General features: G+C 47.6%; 1 protein-coding gene across 2 annotated transcripts in view; it reads left to right on the forward strand.

Moving 5' to 3' along the window:
* Nucleotides 1-24,892, forward strand: part of LOC135198005 (zinc finger protein 85-like) — a 50,279-nt gene extending 25,387 nt beyond the window's left edge. For both annotated transcript variants that reach the window (XM_064225339.1, XM_064225340.1), the window contains one exon: nt 21,822-24,892. In XM_064225339.1, coding sequence (XP_064081409.1) covers nt 21,936-23,717 — 1,782 coding nt within the window. In that variant the 5' untranslated portion in view covers nt 21,822-21,935 and the 3' untranslated portion in view covers nt 23,718-24,892. The remainder of the gene's footprint in view (nt 1-21,821) is intronic.
* Nucleotides 24,893-25,152: the final 260 nt, after the last annotated feature.

The following is a 25,152-nucleotide window of genomic DNA, read 5'->3' on the forward strand; positions in this document are numbered from 1 at the left end:
TTTATGATAGCATCATATTATTATGGATCAAGTTTCCGCTCTTACCGGGAATTGATTTTTCCTCTTTAAGTTCTATGAAGTGAATCGCAAGTGCAGTATTCTGTTTCATTTTCATATTACTTTTCACGCTGTGCGGGGGTAGGGGAAGCGAAGGTCTGCCAGGAAGTCGTCGGAAAGCTCTCCCGCGACTCCCTTGGTATCCGATTCTTCGTCTTCTTTCCTGCCCCCCGCTCAGCTTCCTCGTATTTTGTTTTTTGGGGTCTTACCTTCCGTTCGGGGTGGGGGCATGTCTCCCCACCCCCGTGCGTGAGGGAACCCTCTTACTAATCTGTCTGTGCTACCGCAGGTGCTACAGCGTGGGAGACGACCTTGGACAGGTATGGACCACTGCGGCTGCAGGGCGTGCCTAGCATCCACGATCTGCTGCAGAGTCTAGCGAGGTCTGGGGCGGTGACCTTGGAGTGGTCTCCACTACAACCTTCACGGCCGCTTATGCTGCTGCACCCCCCGCTGGTCTACACTCCCCATGCTGTGTCGGTGACGCCGTCTGCCGCTTCTAGGGCCGGTCGCCGCCGTACCGAGGAGGGGTATGCCGCCGCCGCCTGTGTTTTCTTCGTGTTGCCTGCCCCAGACTTCCGCTGTTCCAGCAGCTCGCCCCTGGACCGGCCGCCAGTACCACGCTGGCTGCCGATGATTCTACGAGGAACGGGGCCCGTCTCCCCTTCTGAGAAGAAGAAGAAGACGGGGACCAAGGGTGTGCTGGCTACCGCTGATACACCCTCGCCTGGTCTTGGCAGCTCTGCTGCTAAGCCAGGTACCGGCTCGGTTTTCTCGTCCGCGAGAAGTTCCGAGTGTACGATCTCCTTCGGTGACCGTGCAGCCAAAGTTAAGACGCCTGAGTTCGCTCAGCGTCATGACCGAGGCACGGAGCAGAAGACTGTCGAGAGCCGCTCAGGTGACTCTCGCCAGGCCAGCGGCCGCTCTCGCAGCGACCAGCCGGTACCTCTGGGTGGAACGTGACGGTCTCTCACCGGCCACGGGTTGAGGAATGGGAAGAGGTCCCCCAGGTCCCCTCGACCGACTGGTACCAGCCTCGGCTGGTACCAGCGGTTTGACGTGCCGCGAGGACGCTCACCGGTCTCACGGCGAAAGCGAGCTCTGCAGGTCACCTGACCGCCGCTCCCACAGGGACCGGGCGGATAAGGTGACCAGCAGCAGCTAGTCTGACGCACGGGGACCGGGGTCGACGTGCTCAGTCGAGCCGCTCGCCACAGGTGAGCGGCACGGCCAGGCCTGCAGATCGATCCCCACCACGGGTTGGTGGGATCGGCTGCAGCCCCCCACGTACGCTGGTCCTGCCAGCGAGCGGGGGGGGTGGGGGAGCGTCAGGTCTGTCTCTCCACTACCTTCAACTTCCTCGGGCTACACCGGGAAGAGCGAGGTAGCTAGGAGTGATCGTGAGAGGTGCGCCGCTCACGATCCCGTCACGACGCCGCACGTGGCCAGTATGGTCTTAGGACCAACCAGGACGTACGCGCAAGTGATTGGAGGCGACCGGTCAGAGAGAGGGGGGTAGCGTCAGTTCTGTCTCTCCGATACCTTCAACTTCCTCGGCATACGCCAGGAAGAGCTAGGTATATAGGAGTGATCGTGAGAGATGCGCCGCTCACGATCCCGTCACGACGCGCAACGTGCCAGGTTGGTCTTAGGACCAACCAGGACGTACGCGCAGTGATTGGAGGCAACCGTCAGGGCGTTGCTTGGTCCTTCTTCTGAAGGAGGAGGGTCCTGGGAGCTGCTCTTGTTGGAGGGAACTGGACGGTCCTACTCCTCAAGACGCTGTAACTTCCGAGATTCAGAGTAACTTTACCCAGGTTATTGCACTGATTCGTCAGCACAACGACCGGGGGGGAAGGATCGCCGCTCCACCAGCAGAAGCCCATGTCTCTGCTCGAGTCGTTTTGGGGCGGGCCCGAGAGGGAACCCAAACCGACGGTGGGTATGCCGCGATCGGAGCTTACCGATTCTGTCTTGAACCAGAGTCTCTCGTCTCCGGACAAGAAGGCTCTCTCAGTTCTGGCCGGTCGATCAAGCTACTTCCACCTCTCTACTGCGACAGCGGCGTTTCTACGTGTCTTCGGACACCGTATTTAAATACTCCTTCGGTCCTCCTGAGAGGTTTCGACCTCGACGAGGACTGGAATGAGTCGGAGGACGGTATCGGCTCTCTCCTGTCAGGTGTCGATCAGCCCACCCAGACGACGTTCACAGTAGCGGCAGACCCTTACCTACAGTGAGAGTTCGTAACCCTCCTCGGGAAAAACGTTTTCCTCCTGACGATACGTTTTCCCAGACTCTGAGAGGCCATCGCCGCAAGGCGATGGCTGCTCCTACTCTTCTCCAACTGCTAGTTCCACTGGGGAAGGCGAGCGAGTATCCAATTCCTCCCCCATTCCCTCTCTCCTTACGGCTACGAGGGAAGGGGAAGGATCCTACAGAGATTTCTCTGTAGGATCCCACGTTGGGGGACGCGCTACCAGGGGGGACCTTCGGGTCTACCTGACGTAAGCCCCTGGTCGTTGAGGAGGGATCCTGCCCCATTCTCGATTTCTACGGGAATCGAGAGGACCACCAGCCGATATCGTTTGACGAATTCGGTGGGGTTTCGCAGACTGCTTAGAATTCTACGGAATTTCTAGCGCATTCAGAGTGTTTAGAGTTTCTTACGATCTCCAAACATTAGGCGAGACCACGGTCCAAAGTGAGCGAGACGAGAATCCCGATATGTTACACGATAATCGGGAACCTCGCCTATGCTCGAATTCCTGGAATTTCTAGCATTAGGAAGAAGACTGCTGCTGAAAGAAGACTATCTCACAGTAGGCGACCAACCTGGAATAGAGAAGAACGGACGGGAATATCCAGTTTGGCTGGAACTATAGTCTTAGTATTCTGTTCACCATTGAAGCTTTCCTTCGAGGAAGACTTCTCCTTCACTCTCTTTAATAGAGAACGAAGGTGGTCGATCTCCAATCCTTATTTGTTTTCTTGAAGGAAAGAATTTAGGATGGAGATCGTTGTTCAGAATCCTACAAATATACTACGTATATTAACCTCGCGACATGATTCTGCTAAGCAGTTGAATGGTCCGAGGGGTAGGCGCATATCCTGGTACTCTACGGATTGCGACTTAGACGAAAAGTATTCTAATTGAACTGCAACCCGGGTTGCCTGCAACCTCCCAGGAGTTTCCAGTTTCAATTTTATAATACTTATGGTGTTGTCACAAACAACACCATTTTAGCTTTTATATTTACCGAAATTCGTTTCGCTTAAATATAATTGCTCGAGCATATCTTTTTATGCTCGGTGGTTCTAGCCGAACGCATTCCTTCGTGGAAAGGATTACTTGGCAACTCAGGATGACGAGTCAGCGACAGCTACTGCTGTATTGAATTGCCCGAGGCATTTCAGTATCAGCTGCCGCTTTGAGATAGACGGTTGTTTATGTGTTTCTCACCTGCTTTGATTTGAATAACAACCGTATCTCTGCCCAACAATCAAGGACTTAAGTCTCTGATTAACGGGGATTCTCGCATACATGAATGACCATCTACTGCTGAGAAACGCTAGTATTAATCGTCTTCGGTATTGCGAGAATTTTAAACAGAGATATCTATTCGACTCTCATCTTTCTGTTACCGCACGTAACAGAATTCTGTAATAGTCTCTTGCTGCATCGTATCCCGATAATGCGAATGATTTTTGCGGAATCTGAGTTTGTCCTCAAAATATCTTGTATTCGGAGGTGTACAATTGTTCATTGTTCACCCCGGATTAGCAGATGTATTGAAAGACATCGCCTACTCCCACACCCTGCCAGCTCTACTTCCAAACGTTCAGCCCATGAGAAGCAGTTCTTCAAGCGGCTCTCCCCTGTGTTTCATTACTGAAGAACGCCCCGCTTTCATTGCACAACGGACAGCAATGAAATGGCGGTTAGCATTTTCAGTCATTTGTAAGCACAGGTTTAGAATCTTGAGATTCCTTCTCTCTGATTCAGCTGGAAGACGTAGGTTGCATTCATTGCCTACCTTCGTCTTCAACGTCACATAGTGTTGTTTCTCCTTAAGCTGAGATTCAACGTCTATGAGATTTTCTTGCCATCAGGGACCTCGGTCTTTTGAAGGCAATTGACTTTCGCCTTTTGAGCTTATGCATTAAGAGAATCATCGCCGCGCCGTCCGGCATCGGTGACTAACAAATATTTTATTTGTTTGGTTCTCTCAGCATAACTCTTTAAAGGGCGAAGGTCACGTGACTTACCCGGATGCTTGGACAATTTGCCTCTACTGATTCCGAACCAGTCAGTCGGCAGCTGTCAGAGCGTCCGAGTCAGTTACGAACTATGCTGTGGACTTAGTTCGGTTGTTCCAGAGCAATCATTACTTCGTCTTAATAGCTTGTCAGTATGAGTACTGTACATAACCAAAGTCGAGAAGAGGGATAGGTCATACGACTATTCCCTTCTTTTCGTCTTAGGTAACTGCATGACTTCTCTTGAGAAGTCAAGCACAAAGGGATGGGGGATTTGTGACGCTCGATTTCGTACCGATCTTCGTAGCGAAGACTCAGAACCCTTCGGTAACTGACGATTGGTTCGAGTCCTTCACAATACCCTCCCTAATGGACGTCACCGCCTCCGATACGAAGGCTATGCTGCGTTTGTCCTTTGAGGTGCGACGGAGCTGTCTGAAGAAACTCGACACCCAGGATGAGTGTGGACGCCTCTTCATCATTCTCATCGCGTTCCGCAAGAACTTCTCCGTGGCGCAGGTAATGAAGGCAGGCGCCTGGTCCAACCGGACCGCATGCACCTCCTTCTACCTTCAGGATATTGCCCACAGTTTCCTTGGATCTTTTTCCTTGGGAACCGTGGTGGTTGCTCCAACACATTGTGTAGTTAACCAGACCCTCGCAGGCCTGAACAGCATCGAGTCCTGGTGTGACCAGTAAGAATGGATGAGGAATGAGAGTGTGACTGGTCTCCTTTCCCATCTTTTTCTTCCCTCTACCTTTGGGTAGAGGGACACGGTCGTCACCCTGCTGGTAAGGACGAGATGCAGGTGAGCTACTCAATAGAGCACCATCCTATCCCTTTCAGTAGGGATAGGAGTAAATATCCACCACTTCCTCCAACAAGGGGGAGGAAGTGGATGCCAAATTGAGACAAACCCATCATTTTATGATTGTCTCTTGCAAACAGGAACAAGTTCTTGCTTGCTGGTACGAAGAGATACGCTTGCCTCTCTCTTAGTACTTGGCCCAGAGGTCTGACCATTGATCCTGCGGTGCACACCCCGATCAATCGGACAGAGGTTTGGATCCCTCCCTTGCTCTTACGACCAGGGAGGCACTCCAGGGTTGGACGAACACCAGTCTGTTCACCAAAAAGACTCAGATTCCTCCCACCAAGAAGTGAGTCTTCCTATTGTTAAAGGACCGAGGGTTTGTATTACGTATCGGAACAAATGACAATTTGTCGAAAATTGCATTTTTCCTAACTATACAAACTGAGGTCCTTTACAATATAGTCCCACCTCATGCCACCCCTCACTCTGCAACTTTTTGCATGGGCCTAAAGCAAAAGTGATTCTTCACCTCTCGGGCGCGCGGGCGCGCGCACGATCGGACAAGCAGTTAACTACCGTTCTCCCCTTGTTCGAAGCTTACGACCGTCCCAGCTGCCGCTAGTTACCTTCCTATTGTTAAAGGACCTCAGGTTTGTATAGTTAGGAAAAATGCAATTTTCGACAAATTGTCATTTCTCTTCTTCAGAGGCTTCCTCCCCGCACAAGGGGTGGAGCTCTCATTCTATTTCACGCCTGCTGAAAAGGAGCGTTGGTGACCGTGACGCTTCACGTCCAGTTTTGGCTCTCGAGAGGCGATCATCGCCTGAGAGTGTGTTCGCAGCCTTCCCGCCACAGAAGAAGCGTAGGGAGTCATCGGATGATGACTTTGTTGAGCGCCCCAGTCGCTCTCGAGCGCGTGCTACGGCAGTTTCTGGGAGAAGGAAGAAGGCGTCCCCTCGCCCCTCGTCTTCTCACAGGATCAGCCTGTCACCTGACAAGGAATCCTCTCCTACTGAGAAGATCCTGCGCTCTTTGCAGCAACAGCTTGCTGATGCTCTTGCTAAGAAAGGGACGCAACCACGTCCCAGGAGAAAGGATGACCGTCTGCCTGTGAAGAGATCTAGAAGGTCTCCCTCTCCCTCTCCTCGCTCGTCTATCTCTCCACTTTCTTCGCCTGCTAGAGTTCGTGCGACTCCCCAGCGGCTCTCTGGAGGACGTGAAGAGGATTTTGCTCGCTCTGTGCATGAAGCGGTATTACCCGCTCGTAAGCTTGCGGTGCGAGAGCTCGATACTTGCGTGAACGCTTCGGTGCAAGTTCACGTTCCTGACGCTCGGTCGGAAGCCAAGCGAACGCCAGTGGCATCTAAGAGTGCACCAGCGGAAGCAGAGCGCGCACGAGATGTTAAGCGCGCTTTAGTAAATGTCATTCGCACGCCAGTGGACGCCAAGCGTGCGCCAGCGGACGCCAGCAGCGCGCGAGCGACGCCAATCCCGCGCTAGTTGCAGCCAGGCGTGCGCCAGTGGACGCCAGGTATGCGCCAGTGGACGCCAGGTGTGCGCCAGTGGACGCCAGGTGCGCCAGCGGACGCTCGGGTGGACGAAGATGGATTTTCGTCGCCTCCCACCTGTTTGTGATGAGACTTTGCAAGTTACTTCGGGTCTTAGAGATACGACCGGAGTTTCTATTAATGAGTCAGCTTTGCCTTCCACTTCACAGCAACGCGCCTCTTGGAAACTTAGACCAGATAGTCTTGGTCCAGCCTTATTGCCTCCAACTTCACCTGTGTCGGAAGCAGAGGTTAGCGACGCTTCGGTTGAAGTGGATGATGAGAAAACCTTGGCGGCAGTCTCTTCCGACTACCAGGTTTTGACCCGCCTTCTTCAATCAGAGTTTGGAGAGACGTTTCACCCGGAAGCTCCTCGCTCTCCTCCTTCACAACTTTCTTCTTCCAAAATCAACAAGGTCTCGGCATTCATCAGAATGAAGAAGTCACTGTCAACTAAGAGGGCCCTTCGTAAGGTCCATGACTGGATGGAGAAAAGGAAGTCTCAGGGAAAGACTTCTTTTGCCCTGCCACCTTCGAGACTTAGTGGGAAGGCTGGCATTTGGTATGAAACGGGAGAAGACGTAGGTATTAGACTTCCCTCGTCAGCTCAAGGAGACTTCGCTAGCAGTTGTGGATGCCTCGAGGAGGTCTCACCTGTCCTCTTCGAAAGTTTCCTGGTCTACTACGGAAATGGACTACCACCTTAAAGGCCTCTTTCGGACGTTAGAGGTCTTCAACTTTCTAGATTGGTGTTTGGGAGTTCTGGATGCCAAGTCTAGGAGTTCCGACTCGATTAGTCTGGGGGAGCTGTCCAGCGTAATGTCGTGTATGGACAAGGCCGTCAGAGATGGTTCGGAGGAGCTTACAGCTCACTTTTGCACAGGGCTCTTGAAAGAAGAGATCCCTGTTTTGCAATTTTACAGCTAAATCTGTCTCTCCGTCACAAAAAGCAGATTTTGCTCTTTCGCTCCTTTTTCGGATCATCTCTTCCCCCCACCCCCAGGCTATGGTAAAAGACATTGCTACCAGCCTACAGGAGAAGGCCACGCAAGATCTCCTCGCACAATCTTCAAGGAGACCTGCGGTTCCTTCGTCCTCGGGAGTTTCGATTCTCAAGAAATCGAAGCCCTTTCGAGGTAGTTCTTCCTCGAGACCAGCCCTCGAGGAAGAGGCACTTCCAGAGGCAGAGCCACTGCGCTTGCCAAGAACAAGAAGTGAAGCAGAAGTCCTTCAGTACCGTTTGGAGCCAGGCTTCAGCTTTTTGCGCAAGCCTGGGAAGAGAGAGGTGCGGACGAATGGTCCTTGGACATCTTAAAGAAGGGTTACCGGATCCCGTTCCTGGAACCACCCCCGCTGTCTACGACACCCAGGGACATGTCTCTTCCTATCAGGGGAGAAAAGCAACAAGTGCTTTACGATCTGTTAGATCAGATGATCGGGAAACACGCCGTAGAACAGGTCTCCGACTTGAATTCCCCCGGATTTTACAACAGACTGTTCCTGGTGCCAAAGCAGTCGGGGGAATGGCGACCGCCGGTACTCGATGTCAGCAACCTGAACCTCTTGTCATCAAGCAGAGGTTCAAGATGGAGACACCTCAGTCAGTGATGGGAGCCTTAAGACCGGGGGATTGGGATGGCTTTCACTAGATCTCCAGGACGCGTATTTCCACATCCCCATCCACCCCCAGTCCAGGAATACCTGCGGTTTGTCCTGAAAGGAAAAGTGTTTTCAATTCAGGGCTCTCTGCTTCGGACTCAGCACTGCTCCCATGGTATTCACCCTACTGATGAAGAACATTGCGAGGTGGCTTCATCTTTCCAATGTCAGGATCTCTCTCTACCTGGACGACTGGCTCGTACGAGCCTCCTCGAAAGACCGGTGTCTGGAGGACCTTCACACACACTTTGTCGTTAACGAAGTCCCTGGGGCTTCTGGTGAACCTCGAAAAGTCACATCTGACCCCTTCTCAGTCTTTAGTCTATCTGGGGATTCAGATGGACTCAGTGGCTTTTCGGGCTTTTCCGTCCCAGGGGCGACAACTAGATTGCCTAAGCAAAGTGTCAACCTTTCTGGGGAAGGAATCATGCTCGGTGAGGGAATGGATGAGTCTGCTGGGGACCATTTCCTCACTGGAGAAGTTTGTTTCCCTAGGGAGGTTGCACCTCAGACCTCTTCAATTCTTCCTTGCCGACAATTGGAAGCACCAAAACACTTTGGATTCGATTCTGGTGTTATCAGAAGAGGTAAAGGAACATCTAAGATGGTGGACCGACCCTTTGAAGCTCGCAGAGGGTCTTCCCTCAAGCTTCAGAACCCCGACCTAGTGTTGTTTTCCGACGCGTCATCCACGGGGTGGGGAGCAACACTGGGGGGGGAGGAAGTGTCAGGCACCTGGAGAGGGGAAACAGGTGTCCTGGCACATAAACCTCAAGGAGCTGGCAGCAGTTCATCTGGCACTCCAGTTCTTTCAGAACGAAGTCCTCCGGCAATGTGGTGCAGATCAACTCGGGACAACACCACAGCCCTGGCATACCTCAAGAGGCAGGAAACCCACTCTCGATCCCTGTTCTTCCTTGCAAAGGAGGGATCCTGTTATGGGCGAAGGCACACGACGTCTCTTATCCTGACGAGATTCATATCAGGGGTAGAAAACGTCCGTGCAGATCTGCTCAGTCGACAAGGTCAACTTCTGCCGACGGAGTGGACCCTACATCAGGAAGTCTGCCAGAGGTTGTGGAAGTTATGGGGATGCCTCTCGTAGACATCTTCGCAACTTCCAGAACAACGAGACTCCCGCTGTACTGCCTCACCAGTTTCTAGACCCAGGAGCAGTAGCAGTAGACGCCCTTCTTTGGGACTGGACGGGACTAGACGGTATATGCCTTTCCCCCGTTCAAGGTCCTAGGGGAAGTAATAATGAAATTCGCGGCATCAGAGGGAACGAGGATGACTCTCATCGCCCCCTTCTGGCCATGCGACCGACTGGTTCACAGAGGTCATGTCCTTTCTAGTAGACTTTCCGAGGACTCTGCCTCCAAGGATAGATCTACTCAAACACGCCCCCACTTCGAGAGGTATCACAAAAAACCTCCCCGCTCTGAGTCTGACTGCGTTCAGACTATCCAGAAGTTGGCCAGAGCGAGGGGTTTTTCAAGAAACCTGTGGCGAAAACAATCGCAACGGCAAGAAGGCCTTCTTCTATTGCCGTATACCAATCCAAGTGGGCTGTTCCGGAGCTGGTGCAGGAAGAAAGACATTTCCTCCACCTCTACCTCTGTGAGCCAGATCACAGACTTCCTTCTCTACTTGAGAAATGAAGTTCGCTTAGCGGTGCCTACGATATAAAATGGCTACAGAAGTGTGCTTTCTGTAGTCTTTTAGGCATAGAGGACTGGACTTAGCCAACAACAGAGACCTTCATGATCTTCTGAAGTCTTTCGAGACTTCGAAGTACCTCAACCAAGAGTCCCTTCTTGGAACTTAGACATTGTTCTAAAGTTTTTGATGTCCAGTAATTTTGAACCTCTCAACTTAGCTTCGCTTGGGGGGGGGGGTTGGAGAAACCTTACAAGGAAGGACACTTGTTCTAACTGCTCTGGCGACGGCGAAGAGAGTTAGTGAGAATCCAGGCTATAAGCAAGCATGTTGGGTTTAAGAACTCTGATGCTGTTTGTTCTTTAAGCCCATATGTTCTTAGCAAAGTCACAAAACCCGTTCCACCTTCCGGCCCAAGACATTTGAAATCAAGGTTTCATACAATCAACTTACCTGTCAGATATATACATAGCTAAGACTCCGTCGTCCCCCCCCCGACAGAAATTCAAATTTCGCGGCACACGCTGCAGGTAGGTCAGGTGATCTACCGTCCTGCCCTGGGTGGCAGGATTAGGAACCATTCCTGTTTTCTATCATATTTTTTCTGTCGCTTGGAATGTAAACAACGTTTGCAGTTTCCTCCCTGACTTGATTTTTGGATTTCATCGCCATCGATCTTCTGGCTATCTTTTGCAGGGAAGTACTGGATCTTTGGTTCGGCATACGCATATTAATTTGTTTTGATAACTTTGGCTTCGAAAATTTCGAAGAATTGTTTACTTGTAACTACCGAACTTTTCGGTAGACAATCACATAGTTTGCAAGAAGGAAAAGGTTTTAATATTTATTCATAATAACGTGTAGTAAATGTTAGAATTGATTGAGCTAACTTCCTTCTTGACGATGTAAGGAAAGAATAGTTACGCTTCCTTTAGAAAAGTTGAAGAAGGAGTTAGTTAGAACGGTCTTCTGCATGCCTCCAGCGAGACTAGCTGGTAAAAGAGGCATTTGATATCAGACGGGAGAGAATATGGGTATTTCTCTTCCGTCTACGTCAGAAGCGGACTTTTCGACCTTAGTTGACGCTTCACGTAGACAAGGTTTTGAACTCTGCCCGTATAAACTTGGGGCATTTCAGAACTGGGACCATCTCCTCTAGGGACTCTTTCATGTATTGGAAGTTTTCAACTTCTTAGATTGGTCCCTTGGGGTGATGTCCAAGAAAGCCCATGATTCTGAAGGACTCGACCAGAAGTCCTTCTGTGTATTTTGTCTTGTATAGACAAAGCGGTTCAGGATGGCTCGGTTGAGATCTCCTCTTGTTTGGAGCAGGTCTTATTAAAAAGAGGACAGTATATAGTGTCTTTTTAACCAAAGCGGTCTCCCACGCTCAGAGGGCAGCGCTTCTGTACTCGCCTTTGTCTGACTTTTTGTTCCCTTCTCAGTAGTGAAGGACATTTCTCGTTCATTAACTGAGAAGGCGACTCAAGACCTTCTGACACAGTCAGTAAGGAAGAAGAAACCTGCAGAAACAGCCCCAAGCAACACTGTTCATTGTCTGATGAGGAGAAAGACCGGGCCTACAACCTGACACAGATGCGCTAGATGCGAACATATAGGACAGATAAGAGTGTCCGATGTGGACATTGCCAGACATCCTCGAGACTATACCAAGCTCGAAGCTCCGGCAATGTGGGGAGGAGACCACCCAGGCAGGTGCGAGGCGCCAGCAGGAGCGAGGCGCCAGCAGGCGCGAGGTACCAGCCAGCGGCGAAGTCCAGGAGGCGAGGGCAAGGCGCCACTCCAACCCGGGCGCGAGACGCCGCCAGGCGCCAGCCAGGCGCCAGCCAGGCGCGAAGCTCCAAGGCAGGCGCAAGGGCGCCAGGCGGCACAAAGCGCCAACCTGGCGCGAGACGCCAGCCAGGCGCGAGGCGCCAGGCAGGCACAAAGCGCCAACCTGGCGCGAGACGCCAGCCAGGCGCGAGGTGCCAGCCAGCCGCGAAGCTCCGGCCAGGCATGGCGCAAGGCGCCACTCCAACCGGGAGCTCAGACGCCAGCCAGGCACAAAGCGCCAGCCAGGCGCCAGCCAGGCGCCAGCCAGGCGCCAGCTACCAGGCGCCAAGCCAGGCTCTAGGCGCGAATCTCCAGCTAAGAACGTGAAGCGTCATCCAGATTGCGAGGCGCCAGTCAAGCGAAAGGTACCAGACAAGCGCTAGGCGCCAACCAAGAGCGAAGCACCAGCCAGGCGCGAGGTTCCTGCCAGGCTTCAGGCTTCAGTCGGGTGAGATCCATTTCAAGAAAGCCCTGGTCTTCTTTGAAACATGGAGATCTCCTAAGCACTTCATTAGTGACTTGATTACCTTCAAACAGCTGAGAATTAAAAGCGCAGGAAGTGCGCGCTTTGCAAGTTTTCTTGTTCTTTACATAACAATATGTCATATAAGACATATTAGCTGTGTTGTACGGTAGAGGCAACTCTGTGTTGACTTCTCATTACACAAAGGATGTCAAGTTAACCTACGAGAAGATCCTCTCTTTTGGTTTTGTTTATAGCTTTTTTGCGGATACGTTACTGGGATAAGGAGCCGACACTGATCCTTAACTTTGAGTTAAAGTTTTTTAACTTGTGAAATTATTGGGGGTTTTTTGAAAGGAGTGTGGGGATAACTCTTTCCAATTGAGCGCGAACCCTCGTGGTTAGGATCAGGTGATCGGGATCGGTGTTGCGCTCCTTCATAAGGTGATTTGTCCATACAAGTGGATCGCACCCATTGACAAAGTCCTTTCAGGCTCGCCAAGTAAGTGGATAAGACCCCTTCGGCAGACCACAAGAAACTCTGGCCATAGATCACATATCTCGCTAAAGTTTCTTGAGGTGATGCAGACTACTGGGCAAACACCCACGAAGTCTACCACCTATCAGGTAGGAACCAAGGTTTTTATTTATACCTACAACATATGTTGTTTACCTGTCTATTCCTTATAGTATACTGTTCTCTTACCACTCCACCGAAGGGTGCCAATCAGCTATGTATATATCTGACAGGTAAGTTGATTGTATGAAAATGATATTGTTATGATACAATAAAGTTTCATACATACTTACCTGGCAGATATATACGATTAGGGCCCACCCAGCCTCCCCGCAAGGAGACAGGTGGAAGAGAAAAAATATGATAGAAAACAGGAATGGTTCCTAATCCTGCCACCCAGGGCAGGACGGTAGATCACCTGACCTACCTGCAGCGTGTGCCGCGAAATTTGAATTTCTGTCGGGGACGACGGAGTCTTAGCTATGTATATATCTGCCAGGTAAGTATGTATGAAACTTTATTGTATCATAACAATATCATTTTGACAGAGATCGTGGGTAATGAGCCAGAGAGAGTCCTGTGCCCTGTCAGGGCTCTCAAATTCTATTTAGACAGAACGAAGGACTGTAGAGGACCTTCGGGCAACTTGTGGTGCTCGGTTAAGAAGCCCGATCTTCCCATGTCAAAGAACGCGCTTTCTTTCTTCTTGAGAGACACCATTAAGGAAGCTCATTCCACATGTAGTGATAGTGACATGAAGCTTTTAAAGTGAATGCCCACGAGGTGAGGGCTATTTCGACCTCGATAGCCTTTCACAGAAATATGGCACTCAGTGACATTTTGAGTGCCACATATTGGCGGAGCAACTCGGTGTTCGCTTCACACTACCTGCGGGAGGTGAAAGCGACATACGAACATTGCTCGTCGCTTGGACCATACGTCGCTGCAGACACTGTTTTGGGGGCAGGAGGTAGCACTCATCCTTTCCTTTAGTGGTTAGGTGAGCTTTTAATTGTGTGTGTTTTTTGGTTGTAGGGTTGACCGCCCGAGGCGGATCTCCCTTCTTTAGTCTAGTTTAGTGGTTATACCTTTGGTAGACTAGGCCAGGTGGTTTTTTACTTCGTTGCCCTCATTGTATGGTCAAGGTGTAGTCACATCGTGGTCACGCCCCCGTTGACAGATCATTTTGAGTTGCACCAGCCTATATAGGTCTCTACCTCGCTGGCAACTCTAGTAGCAACAGCAGACTTACGCGGCAGTAACCACGAAGTCAGCTATGCTAACAGGTAAGGAATCAAGATATCATTTATCTGCATATATATGTTTCCTAAAATCTTCTATTCTGTCTACTCCCACCACCAAAGGTGGGATTCAGCTATATATATATCTGACAGGTAAGTTTCATGAACAAAATGATATTGTAATGATACAATTAAGTTTGTTCATACTTACCTGGCAGATATATATATTTCATACAATCAACTTACCTGTCAGATATATACATAGCTAAGACTCCGTCGTCCCCGACAGAAATTCAAATTTCGCGCCACTCGCTACAGTAGGTCAGGTGATCTACCGGCCTGCCCTGGGTGGCAGGACTAGGAACCATTCCCGTTTTCTACTCATATATTTTCTGTCGCCGGTGGTATCAACATCGTTGCTGCCTCCTCTTGACTGGAATTCGCTTTTCTAAGCAATTGATCATCTTTTTGTGGACTTTTGGTGACGTACCTGGATCGTTGTTTTGGCATTCGCTACTGTGGACTGGATTTGGACTTGCTTTTTTATTTTTCTTCAGAATGTCTGATTCAAGTGTTTGTGTGAGAATGTGTGTGAATGTAGGCTGCAAGGTGAGGATACCGAAAGCTTCGGTTGATCCTCACACTGTATGTCGCGAAATGTAGGGGTTTTGATTGTTCTATTTCTAACACCTGTCATGAGTGTGAAAGGTTGAATGTTGAGGTAATGGAACGCACTCCTAACTTCTTACTTCGAAGAAGTTAGAAAAGGGATAGAGTCAGAAGGGCTGCATCTAAGATGGCGGGTAGTTGTACAAGGCCTATTGAGCCTTTGGATAATTCTAACTCTTCTCTTAATTATGATTCTGTATCAGGACCCTCACTGGCCGTACATTCAGATTCAGCTTCGGAAATTGCTGAACTGAAGGCTACGCTTCACAGGATGAAATCCGAAATGGCTGCCATAAAAGGTAAGGATGGTGAAAGTGACTTTAGTGAAGTGAGTGTCCCCAGTGTTGTGGAGGGGGCGTCTGACCGTCTCTGCGACGCTCCCAGGCCTAGACCTCTTCCAAGCTCCCAAGCCCAGAGGAGAAGGAAAGTCGAAAGCCGTACGGAGGTTGTGGAGAATTCCCCCCGGTCAGGCGTCCCTTCAGCAGGTGCTGTGTATAGACCAGCCTGCTCAGGACCGCTATCGAAAAAGCGTCCTCAGAGAGTGCTTCTCTTCGTCCGCTTCTCCCTCTCCTCTAAACGAGGGTGGAAGGATTCAGACTTGTCCAGGCCCCTGAAAAGGCACTGGAGAGATCCTGGTTTGGATTCAAGCCCAGAACGCGTTTTCGGAAGAAGAACCTCCTTCTATCAAGAAGGCGAAGAGGGTTTCGCCGTCCCATGATGGGGACAACACGCCTTCGAGGTCTACCTCTCCCGTTCAAGAAGACGCAGGAGAAGCGTCCAAAAGGATCATTTGCGGTTCAGGAACAGCTTTCCGCCCGTAGTAGGAGTCCTTCGAAGGATCCTCCTCGTAAGAAAGACGTCAGACTGCCGGTCAAGAAGACTCGTCTTCCTTCTCCCACCAGGAGTGAGGCTCCTGTGAGACGTGAGTCTTTTGAGATCTCAGATAGAGACTCGTGGGAAGATCTGGATCCGCCAGACAAGCGCGTAGCAACAGCCAAGCGCGAGGCGTCCTACAGACGAGAAGCGTCCTCTAAGAGAGAGTCAGACAAGCGAGAAACGCATTACAGACAAGAGGATTCTTCCAGATGGGATACGTCTGCCAGATCAGTAGCTTCAGCCGAGCGCGGAGTAACAAACAGGCGTGAGCATTCATCCAAGCGTGAGGCTCAAGAAGAACATCTGTCACGCAAGGAAGGACTTCAGGAAGACGCGAGTCTTCAACAAGGCACGAGATGTCAGTCAGGCGCGAGACTTTTCAGAGGCGCGAGGCACCAGTCAGGCGCGAGGCGCCAGCCAAGCGCGAAGAGTCAGTCAGGCGCGAGACGCCAGCCAAGCGCAAGGATCTTGCCAGGCGCGAGGCGCCAGCCAAGCGCGAGGAGTCAGCCAGGCGCGAGACGCCAGCCAAGCGCGCAGAGCGCCAGCCAGGCGCGAGGCGCCAGCCAGGCGCGAGGCGCCAGCCAAGTACGAAGAGCCAGTCAAGCATAGGAGCTCTTTACACTCTCTTAGCCCCTCTCCTATTAGGAGTTTGTCCCCAGTAGAGAGAATTGTTGGACAAGAAGACCCGGAACGAGAAGTGGTCTCTCCTACTGATCCTATTATGGAAGAGGAATCAGAGGACGAGTCTCACAGTAAGGAAGGACTGTCGAACTACAAAGTCTTGACAGCTCTCCTTCTCCAGGAATACGGAGACATTGATCCCTGCCGCTCCTCCTTCGCCTCGTTCTCTGTTTTCATGCTCGAAGACTCCGAAATCGTCGGCTTTCGTGAAGATGAGACCGACGATTTCTATGAAGAGAGCTCTGCAATCGCTGGATAACTGGATGCTTACTAAGAAGGAGCTAGTAAGGACAGTCTTTTGCATGCCTCCCCCTAGACTGACCGGCAAGAGAGGGATTTGGTACCAGACTGGGGAGAATATGGGTCTCACTCTCCCTGCTTTCCAGCTGAAGCTGACTTTTCCAGTCTGGTAGACGCATCCAGGAGACATAGCCTTCACACGCTAAGATTACTTGGGGCCTTTCAGAGTTGGATCATCTCCTCAAGGGACTTTTTCACATTCTAGAAGTCTTTAACTTCCTAGATTGGTCCCTTGGGGTGATGTCCAAGAAGGCTCATGCCCCTGAAGGGCTAGAACCGGATGTACTCCTAGCAATTCTGTCATGTATTGACAAGGCGGTGCAAGACGGCTCAGGGGAAGTTTCTTCCTTGGGTTTGGAGCAGGTCTCTTGAAGAAGAGATCTGTGTTTAGCGCTTTCTTGACGAAAGCAGTATCACACTCACAAAGAGCAGCTTTGTTATTCGCCCCTAGGTCTGATTTTCTGTTCCCGTCACAGTTGGTGAAGGATATTTCACGATCGCTGACGGAGAAAGCGACTCAAGATCTTCTCCTGCAATCGTCCAGGAAGAAGAGACCAGTAATGATGGGAGAAAAGAAAGTGACGTCTACTCCTGTTCGGCCCTTTCGAGGCGGCCCTCCAACTAGAGTTACCGCTAAAAAGGAAAACGACCGAGAAGAGAGGTCGAGCCTCGTTCCGCCCCTTTAAAAGGGGAAAGTGAAGTGGCGCTCCTCCAAACACCAGTAGGTGCCAGGCTCCGGGGATTTGCGGAAGCCTGGACTCGCATCGACACAGATCCTTGGTCGATGTCGGTTTCTTCAGAAGGGATATCTCATTCCTTTCCTGGACAATCCTCCCCTGACGTCAACTCCGAGGGAATTGTCCGCCAATTACAAGGACCCTGTGTTGAAAGATACTCTTCAACAAATGGTGGATCAGATGTGGGACAAGAGAGCTATAGAACTTGTGCTGGATCAAAGCTCCCCGGGGTTTTACAATCGTCTTTTCTTGGTTGCGAAAGCCTCGGGGGGATGGAGACCAGTTCTGGACGTCAGCGCTCTGAACAAGTTTGTTCAAAAACAGAAGTTCTCCATGGAAACCTCTGCTTCAGTCCTGGCAGCTCTTCGCCAAGGGGATTGGATGGTGTCTCTGGATCTCCAGGACGCATATTTTCACGTCCCGATCCATCCTTCGTCGAAGAACGTACCTCCGTTTCATGACGGGGGGAAGGATCTTCCAATTCAGAGCCCTGTGCTTCGGCCTGTCGACGGCGCCTCAGGTTTTCACGAACCTTTTGAAAATGTGGTGAGATGGCTTCATCTGAAAGGAATCAGTATATCTCTTTATCTAGACGACTGGCTTATCAGAGCAAAGTCAGAGGAACAGTGTTTGGAGGACCTGAATGTGACACTAAACCTTTTAAAGACTTTAGGATTACTACTCGTGAACCTCGAGAAGTCCCAACTGATCCCCAGCCAGAACTTGGTCCCTATCTGGGGATTCGGATGGATTCTCGGGGTTTTCGAGTATTTCCTTCTCAAGAGAGACTAGCGAGAGGTTTAGAAAAAGTCTCTCTCTTCCTAAGGAAGGAACGGACTTCGGCGAGGGAATGGTTGAGCCTGTTAGGGACCCTTTCCTCGCTCGAACAGTTCTTTCACCTAGGAAGACTTCATCTCCGTCCTCTTCAGTTCTTCCTCAGAAGTTCGTGGAACATGAAGACAGGACTACTCTCGGACTTTTTCCCATTCCAGATCTGATAAAACGTCATCTAGAATGGTGGTTACTCCCACTGAGGGAAAACAAAGGTACTTCCCTGGAAATACAGAGCCCAAACCTTGTATTGTTTTCCGACGCGTCGGAAAAAGGTTGGGGAGCAACTTTGGGAAAGAGGAAGTGTCAGGCACTTGGAATGCTCTTCAAGTGTCCTGGCACATAAACTGCAAAGAACTGCTAGCTGTACACCTAGCTCTAAAGAGCTTCGACCGTTAGTTTGCAACAAAATAGTTCAAGTAAATGCGGACAATACAACCGCTCTGGCATACTTCGGAAGCAAGGAGGTACTCACTCGTATGCCCTTTACGAACTCACGAGAGAACTTCTGTTGTGGACATCCCAGAGGAACATCTCTCTCTTGACGAGGTTCGTTCAGGGAGTAAGGAACGTACGAGCGGACAGGCTGAGCAGGAGGAACCAGGTCCTTCATACCGAGTTTGGAACCCTCCACTCAGAAGTTTGCCTCAAGCTCTGGTCTCTTTGGGGAACTCCTCATGTCGACCTCTTTGCCACGCCCCGTTCCTCTCGAGGAGACTGGAAGTCTTCTGTTCAGTGGTAGAAGATCCCAGAGCTCTAGCAGTAGACGCCTTCCTACTAGATTGGTCTCAGGTAGACGTTTACGCATTTCCCCCATTCAAGATTCTGGGGCAAGTACTCAGGAAGTTTGTGACTTCAAAGGGGACAAGAATGACCCTGATAGCCCCCTTTTGGCCAGCTCAAGAATGGTTTCCAGAGGTACTGGTAGTGGATAGTAGACTTCCCCAGATCCCTTCCACAAAGGAGGGATCTTCTCAGACAACCACACTTCGAGAGGTTTCATCAAAACCTCCCCCCCCGCTCTCGCTCTGACTGCCTTTCGACTATCGAAAGACTTGTCAGAGCGAGAGGCTTTTCTAGTAAAGCAGCAAGCTCGATCGCTAGAGCCCGGAGAACTTCCACTATCCGGGTTTATCAATCCAAGTGGGAAGTTTTTAGAAGGTGGTGTAAGTCAACAAAGAAGTTGTCCTCCTCCAGTACCTCTGTAGCAGAAATAGCTGATTTTTCTGTTATTTCTGAGGGAAGAGTCGCACCTCTCCGTAGCCACGATAAAGGGCTATAGGAGTATGCTATCGGCCGTTCTTTAGGAATAGAGGCTAGATTTGGGAAACAATAAGGATCTGCATGATCTGATTAGGTCATTTGAGACCTAGAAGTCTATAATGACTTCTCCCCCTAACTGGAATCTAGACGTAGTACTGAAGTTCTTGACTTCAGAGAGATTTGAACCCCTACATTTGGCCTCGTTTCGTGATATAACAAGAAAATGTTTATTCCTTTTGTCACTGGCGACGGCAAAAAGGGTTAGCGAACTGCACGCCCTTAGTGACAAAGTCGGGTTCAATGTAGATTCAGCCATCTGTTCCTTCAAGGAATTATTCTTGGCGAAGAATGAAAATCCTTCGAACCCCTGGCCGAGAAACTTCGAAATAAAAGGATTATCGGGTCTCGTCGGCAGGGAACCGGAGAGGTCTCTTTGCCCGGTAAGGACTTTAAAGTTTTACTTAAAGAAGAAGGAACAGTTGGGAGGTTCTAGACAAGGCCTGTGGTGCTCAGTGAAGGATCCATCAAGACCTATGTCTAAGAATGCATTAGCCTTTTTTGTCAGGAACGTAATTATGGACGCTCATAAGGCTTGCACGGACGATTCTTTAAAACTTCTGAGAGTAAGAGCTCATGAAGTGAGAGCAGTGGCGACGTCTCTCTCTTTTCAGAGAAATATGTCGCTGAAGAATATCTTGGAAGCGACATATTGGAGATGTAATTCTGTGTTTGCGGCTCACTATTTGAAGGACGTGCGTGTGACCTATGAAAAATGTTTTTCATTAGGTCCTTTTGTGTCTGCGGGCACAATCCTGGGTACAGGAGCTTACAACAATCCTTAAGATTTTTTTTATTACTTAAGTCTAATAGATATGTTCTAGACTTTCTGCTGAACAAGTGCAGTTGCCGCACAAGCGGCCAGTCACTTCAGTTTAGTAAGGAACTCTTGTGATATCTTATATTAGATAAAATTTTTTTTGAAAATTATTGTGTGCTTGTGCATTGTGCTTGAGTTACGGTTGTTGCGAAGAGTTGGGGATAACTCTGAGCAATTTTTAATACTAACATGGTGGTTAGGATCAGGTGGTCGGGATTGGTTGTATGCTCCTTAATAAGGTGTGTTGTCATGTAAGTGGATCAGCACCCATTGACAAAGTCCTTTCAGGCTCTGCCGAGTAAGTGGATAAGACCCCTTCGGCAGACCCACAAGAATTCTTGGCCATAGATCACATATCTCGCTAAAGTTTCTTGAGGTGATGCAGACTACGGGGAAAACACCCACGAAGTCTACCACCTATCAGGTAGGAACCAAGGTTTTTATTTTATACCTACAACAGATGTTGTTTACCTGTCTATTCTAGTAGTAGCTGTCTCTTACCCTCCACCGAAGGGTGCCAATCAGCTATGTATATATCTGACAGGTAAGTTGATTGTATGAAAATGATATTGTTATAATACAATAAAGTTTCATACATACTTACCTGGCAGATATATACATAGCTAAGACTCCGTCGTCCCCGACAGAAATTCAAATTTCGCGCCACTCGCTACAGGTAGGTCAGGTGATCTACCGGCCTGCCCTGGGTGGCAGGACTAGGAACCATTCCCGTTTTCTACTCATATATTTTCTCTTCCACCTGTCTCCTTGCGGGGAGGCTGGGTGGGCCCTAATCGTATATATCTGCCAGGTAAGTATGTATGAAACTTTATTGTATTATAACAATATCATATTAAGTACCCACCCACCTCCCCTCAGGAGACAGTGGAAATAAAAAATTATGAATAGAAAATGGGAATGATTCCTGATACCCGCCTCCCAGCGGCGGGAATGGGTACTAACCACCTGACTCCCACTACGTGTGTCGTAAGTTTTTTAATTTCTGTCGGACTTCGGAAAATACAGCTATATATATATCTGCCAGGTAAGTATGAACAAACTTAATTGTATCATTACAATATCATTTTTTGAATAAAATAAGGTTTTAAAAATACTTACCAAGTAATTACATGATCGGAGCTCTCCCACCTCCCATCTAATGGACATAGAACATGAACAAATTGAGCTCCTGAGCTGTGTTGTACCTATTCTTCCCCAAAAGTGAGCAGGGTCAGTTACCTACACCAAAACAACGGAGCACTACCTCGAATTTTAAACTTAAGCTGCCATGAAAGTAGGAGCTAATAGCAATGTAATAATTACTTGGAAAGTATATACATATAAAATCTTATTTTATTTAAAAAAGTCATTTTTGGTTGATCCCTGCCCTTCATGTATATTATAGTAGTTTCCAGAGTAGCCTACTTATGATGCAATTTCCCTTGATCTAGCACAGTTAAACACAATACACTACACTAGTTGAAGGAAATTTGGAACTGTCTGTTCTTCTAGAAGTAATAAAGTTTTATTTTACAGGTTATATTAACTGAAATGAAATAGCAGTGAAACCAAGTACTATGTTGAAATAAGTGCTGCTTCAATACTGAGAGTCCAGTATGAACATAGCCAAAAAAGCTGAACTCTAGAATTATGACACAGAATTGCTCTTTGTGTGACAAAGTCTTTGTCACTAAAGAAGCTCTTGACGAGCATCTTTTAAATCACCAAGAGAAGAAGACAGTAGTACGCAGAAGAGGAAGGCCTGGCAGTAAAATTGCCTGTGAATGCTCAGAATGCAATGAAGTTTTCTTCAGGAGATGTGATCTTCGACTGCACAGAAGGATAATGCATCAGCCAAATAAAGTAGTGTGTACTGTATGCAGTCGAAGTTTCAGTAATGAAGGACGTTTGAAAATGCATTACCAACATCACAATGTTGGAGGTGGGTATGAATGCGTTTATTGCTCAAGGGAGTTCAATAAGGGCTGGAAATTGAAGATTCACGTGGTTAATCATAGTGGCAAAGCACCATATATTTGCTTGTACTGTAAAGAAGATTTTCTTTATCCAGGTAAAATTGTGGATCACTTGAAACGAGAACATGATATATTCTTAGCATGCAGAGATTGTGGGTTAGGTTTTAGAACTAGCATAGAACAAGAAAACCATATTTGTAAGCTGTTTGATTGCAAAGATTGCAATATGTCATTTTGCACAAGCAAGGAATTATCATCACATGTAGAAAGTCATAAAGTAAAGAGTGAAAATTTTCCCGTAGAAAAAGAACCTTCTCAGACAAACCATGATAGCATGATTTTTACTGCCAATGAGATGTTATTAGCTTCTTTTTCTAATAGTGATGTAATTCCCTCTTTGTGTGCCACAAACAAAGCTTCAACTCTACCCGATAGCTTGGGAAAAAGTAAAATTGACCCTTGCAGTGAAAGTGAATTTCCAGTGTGCGTGCAGTTAGAAAGAGAAAATGCTACCTGCACAGAAAGTAAAACTCCACAGTGTGCCCAGGGAGAAAACCAAAATTATCCTTATGAAAAAAATAAATCCCTTGTGTGTATCCAACTAGAAACTGATAATGATTTTTGTGAAGAAAATAAAATGCTACCAAGTACCCCAATGGAGAGCAAAAATATTTCATGTGCTGAGGTGCAAAATAAAAATACTGTGTGCAAAGGAAATAAAATCCCTCCCCAAACCCAATTTGAAAGTAGAAATAATCTACATAAAAGCAGTAAAACTGTGCCGTTTCTCATGGTGGAAAATGAAGATGGTCATTACAAGCCCCCTTTGTTAATAGTACAAATGTCAGCTACTACTAAGCCAGATACTATTAAAGGTAATGTGCCATCAAAAGTGATAGCAAAGAAATTGAGTTTTGTCAGTCCTCAGTGCAATGAGAGTGTTAAATCCAAACTTAATGAACAAGCCTTATCAATGGTAAATGTATCAAGCAAAAATACTATAGATGAGCTGTCAACTCCCAAAAGTGGTACTGGCTTCGATATTTCATGTACCATTGAACCAGATAGTTGCTTTAATAAACCTGTAGCGAGTAAAAAGTCAGTCATTGATGTGCCATCAAACTCATTTCCAAAGACTGAAGGACTTGAATCTAAAGTTTGCAGGTTCAAAGTTGCAAAGCCAGGTCTAGTTTCCTCTAGAAGACACTTTATTAACATTTTGAAAAAGAACCCTGTGAACTCAAAAGTGAATCAAGAACAGGCATCACCAAATGCCAAGCCTGAGCAAACATCACTAGAGTTATGGTTGACAAGTGACGGTTCGTGCGTAACCAGTGATTTTGTGTTTGGGCTGGAAACTAAAGGTTCTGAGAGGTCTTTGGATTCACCATGTAAGGTTTATAAGATTGAGAAGGAACGCTATGATATGACTTTTGAGGATCTCTGCCAGTTTTAATAATTTTATTTTCTTTTGTCATCCAAAAGCATAGTTTTATCACAGTAATAAGCATTTGTAAATTACCATAAATAAGGATAGGTACTGTACTGTATATCAGGGATAACTAAGGATGGGCATTATATTTATTGTTATTTAAATGTACAAGTAAAATTCTTCAAATATATCTGTAACTTGTCAGCCTTTCAGTACTACTGTAAATTCTAGTTGTAGTAAACAAAAGGTATCAATATACATAATGTATATTGTACCCTCTTCTGTGATTTTGTATTGTATGGAAGACTAGTAAAGAGGTTTTTTTTTTTTTTTTGGTGGGGGGGGAATATTGCAATATTGCCATTATATGATTTGGGAACTTCATTGATATTCAGTTGGCAGCTAATTCTCTAAATCTTATTTACAGCTAATTCACCAGATGCTCTGTTTTATTGATGATTCTTAAACAAATGAGACCATCTAAGCAATGACTTTTACCCCATAAAGTATAGGGTTTAGACAGAATAATGATGTATTTGAGTACTACTATAAGAAATATGCAAATAATGTAAGTAGCCAGTGCTTTACAAAACTTTACTTGGGAATGAGCTTATTGCCCTGTAGTTGAAGACTAGTGAAGGTGTAGTTCATACATACTACTGTACTTTTAATAGAAATTTTCTTACTTTTGAAGTGAACTTGCTCGGTGCTTAGCAAAACATGTGCATTTACCTTATAGTAGGTATTTATTATATGTGAAAGAACAAGTTACTACTATATTTTTATTTTCAGTAATAGTTCATGTTCCTTAACTTCAGACATAATTATGTATGTGCTGGCTAATGAGAGTTGATCATCAGTATGTAATTGAAATATCAGGACAAAATTCTTATTGATTTTATAGCTTTATGTAATTTATATCCTTTTGCAGATGTGCTTCGACCACTTGGGAAATTATATTTTTTGGTAGTACTTGCAAGTTGTGCAATATAGTGTAAAATTAAATTTAATCATTTTAGTTTGTGATTGTATTTCATAAAAAGAAAGTGAAATCTAATGATGGGTTGATGTCTCATTGTTATCTATTAGCTGATCTGACTTTTCCTAGATTTGTAATCTCATTAGAATGAATATTTGTGTTAAGGCTGTAATCATGGAAGAGTGTCACAAGTTTGTTATGCCTCATTTATATGGGATCAGATCTTTAGTGTGTCATTTAATTTTTGAAAGAGAGTGAGTAAAGGTTTTGATATAATTCATTTCCTCACTAGTAACTCAATTAGTTTTGAGTATGGTATATTGTATTTGATAGAATTATATATTTTTTTGGTTTTTATTTGGTCCAAGATGATAATAATTGGGAAAAATGAGCAGCTATTTTGTAAGCTAAAGATGTTTTCTACCAAAATAATAATTTGAGTTTTGTTGTGGATGTGTAAAATAGGGTCAGAATTTGGGT

This window comes from Macrobrachium nipponense, chromosome 21, assembly GCF_015104395.2.
Source record: "Macrobrachium nipponense isolate FS-2020 chromosome 21, ASM1510439v2, whole genome shotgun sequence".
NCBI lineage: Eukaryota > Metazoa > Arthropoda > Malacostraca > Decapoda > Palaemonidae > Macrobrachium > Macrobrachium nipponense.